At 40.6% G+C, this 1,927-nt stretch overlaps 1 protein-coding gene across 1 annotated transcript in view; it reads left to right on the forward strand.

The window, feature by feature from the left end:
* Positions 1-1,927, forward strand: part of itga1 (integrin, alpha 1) — a 64,862-nt gene that overhangs the window by 35,120 nt on the left and 27,815 nt on the right. Inside the window, exon 5 of the mRNA XM_024299731.2 lies at positions 473-587. Coding sequence (XP_024155499.1) covers positions 473-587 — 115 coding nt within the window. The remainder of the gene's footprint in view (positions 1-472; positions 588-1,927) is intronic.

Raw genomic sequence — 1,927 nt, forward strand, 5'->3', positions numbered from 1 at the left:
TGGAGTGAGATTGCGTGCAATTAATTACAGTAAAGATACAAAGTTGATGAGTTCTTGAGGCTATAGTTAAATAAAACTGTTATGTTAGATAAATGCTACACCTTTTCGTTTTTTTCATGAATATGTGTTGACACATATTCAGCCTGTTTTCTATTCACTTATGAATGTTATAACTTACCTTCCAGGATGATGTAATATCGTTTTTTTTCAACCAGTTTGTAAAATAAATTACTTGAAAAAAATGCGACTTATACTCCAGTGCGACTTATGTATGGTTTTTTTCTTCTTCATTATGCATTTTTTGGCCCCTGCGACTTATACTCCGGTGCGACTTATAGTCCGAAAAATACGGTAATCCTCTGAGGATTTTTCTCCTCTGTGGTTCCTCCAGTAGCCCTAACCTCACCCCTGACCTCCTGTGTTTTCAGCCTCTGAGTCTATTTTTCTCTGCATCTGTGTCTCGTCTGCGCAGGCATGCGGTCCTCAGTACGGCTACATGTGCGGCCAGCAGCAGTACATCTCAGGGGTCTGTGCGAACGTCAGCTCCTCCTTCCAGATCCTCAACTCCGTGGCTCCAGCAGTGCAAGGTACGCAGCCAGCCAAAGACGCAGGCGCTCTGAACAGGAAGTGTCTCCAAATTGGATGAGAGATTATCGTCTACCCATCAAAGCGGAACCACCCAAGACCCTGCAGTTCAACTCACCCTCCCTCATACAACACGCAGATTAAAAAATTCTTCCTAATGTAAACTCGTCTGCCACCCCCCCACCTCCCACTCCCTGATTCATCTCTGACCGGGCCCAGCCCAGTCCCGCTGTGTTGTATGCCCAAGTTAGGAGACAGTTCACTGGGCCTGCGCTCAGTTTCCCTGGAAGGAAACAGCTCTGAAAGTTAACAGTCAATGGTCATTGTTTCTTTCTGTTTCTTTTCTACTTTCTCTGACTTTTCCTGTCTTCCTTCACCACCACCAGAATGTTCATTTCATCTAAAAATGCTCCAAAACTGTTCCAGCAACACTCCTGAAAAGGAACTGAAGAATCGACAAATAACAACAAAAACTTTTACGCGATTAATTTTTATTATAAAAGTTCTTTCATCACATAATAACAGAACACACCAGACCAGTGGTTCCCAACTACTGTATGAGGCTCAAGACGGTGTCCATTTTCTTTTTACTTTTGAGGTTAAGCACGGGGGTGGCAGTTGTGCAGCGGTAGGGCGGTCAACTCCTGATTGGAAGCTTATGGGTTCGATTCCCACCTTGCCTGCCCATTTGTTTAAGTCTCCTTGGCAAGACACTGAACCCCAATTTGCCTTTAGTGGAAGATTGGCACCACTTAAAGTTTTTCTTCATCCTGTGTAAAATATCTGCAGCTGGTTTAAGTGTTATTTGTTCACTAAATTTAATGTAGGAACCATTACAATTTAATGTAGATTTCCCCTTAACTGTCAAAGTGTCAGCCTTATCTAACCCAACAGATAAAACTCTTACTAAAGCTGGTATTTCTTTTGTAATGTGAATCTAGCATGTGAATGACTTTATTAGCAGCATTATGCATTAATATTATGGAGTCTAAGATATCCTGTTGTAATAAAATCCATATTTGGAGTTGTCTGTTGAATCACTTTGCTTTTATTTTGAAGTCAAAGTCTCTCCTTTTATTTCCTCATCGTCTCTTTTCTGCAAAAATAAACTTTCCAAATACTCATATTTTTTGTCAACTTTGCTAGCTTTGAGGTTTCAATTTATCTGTCGGAGAATCTTCTTTAAGAAAATAGTGGATGGATTTTTTTTACTTGTGACCATGCGACTTGACATGAACGAATTAGATGAAGAATTAGTTTTGAGAATCTAGCAGTTTTCCAAAATAAAACTTCATTCAGGGGGATCACTGCACCAGGTCACATCCTAATGTTGAAAATGCAT

This window comes from Oryzias melastigma, linkage group LG12 (assembly GCF_002922805.2).
Source record: "Oryzias melastigma strain HK-1 linkage group LG12, ASM292280v2, whole genome shotgun sequence".
Lineage (NCBI taxonomy): Eukaryota > Metazoa > Chordata > Actinopteri > Beloniformes > Adrianichthyidae > Oryzias > Oryzias melastigma.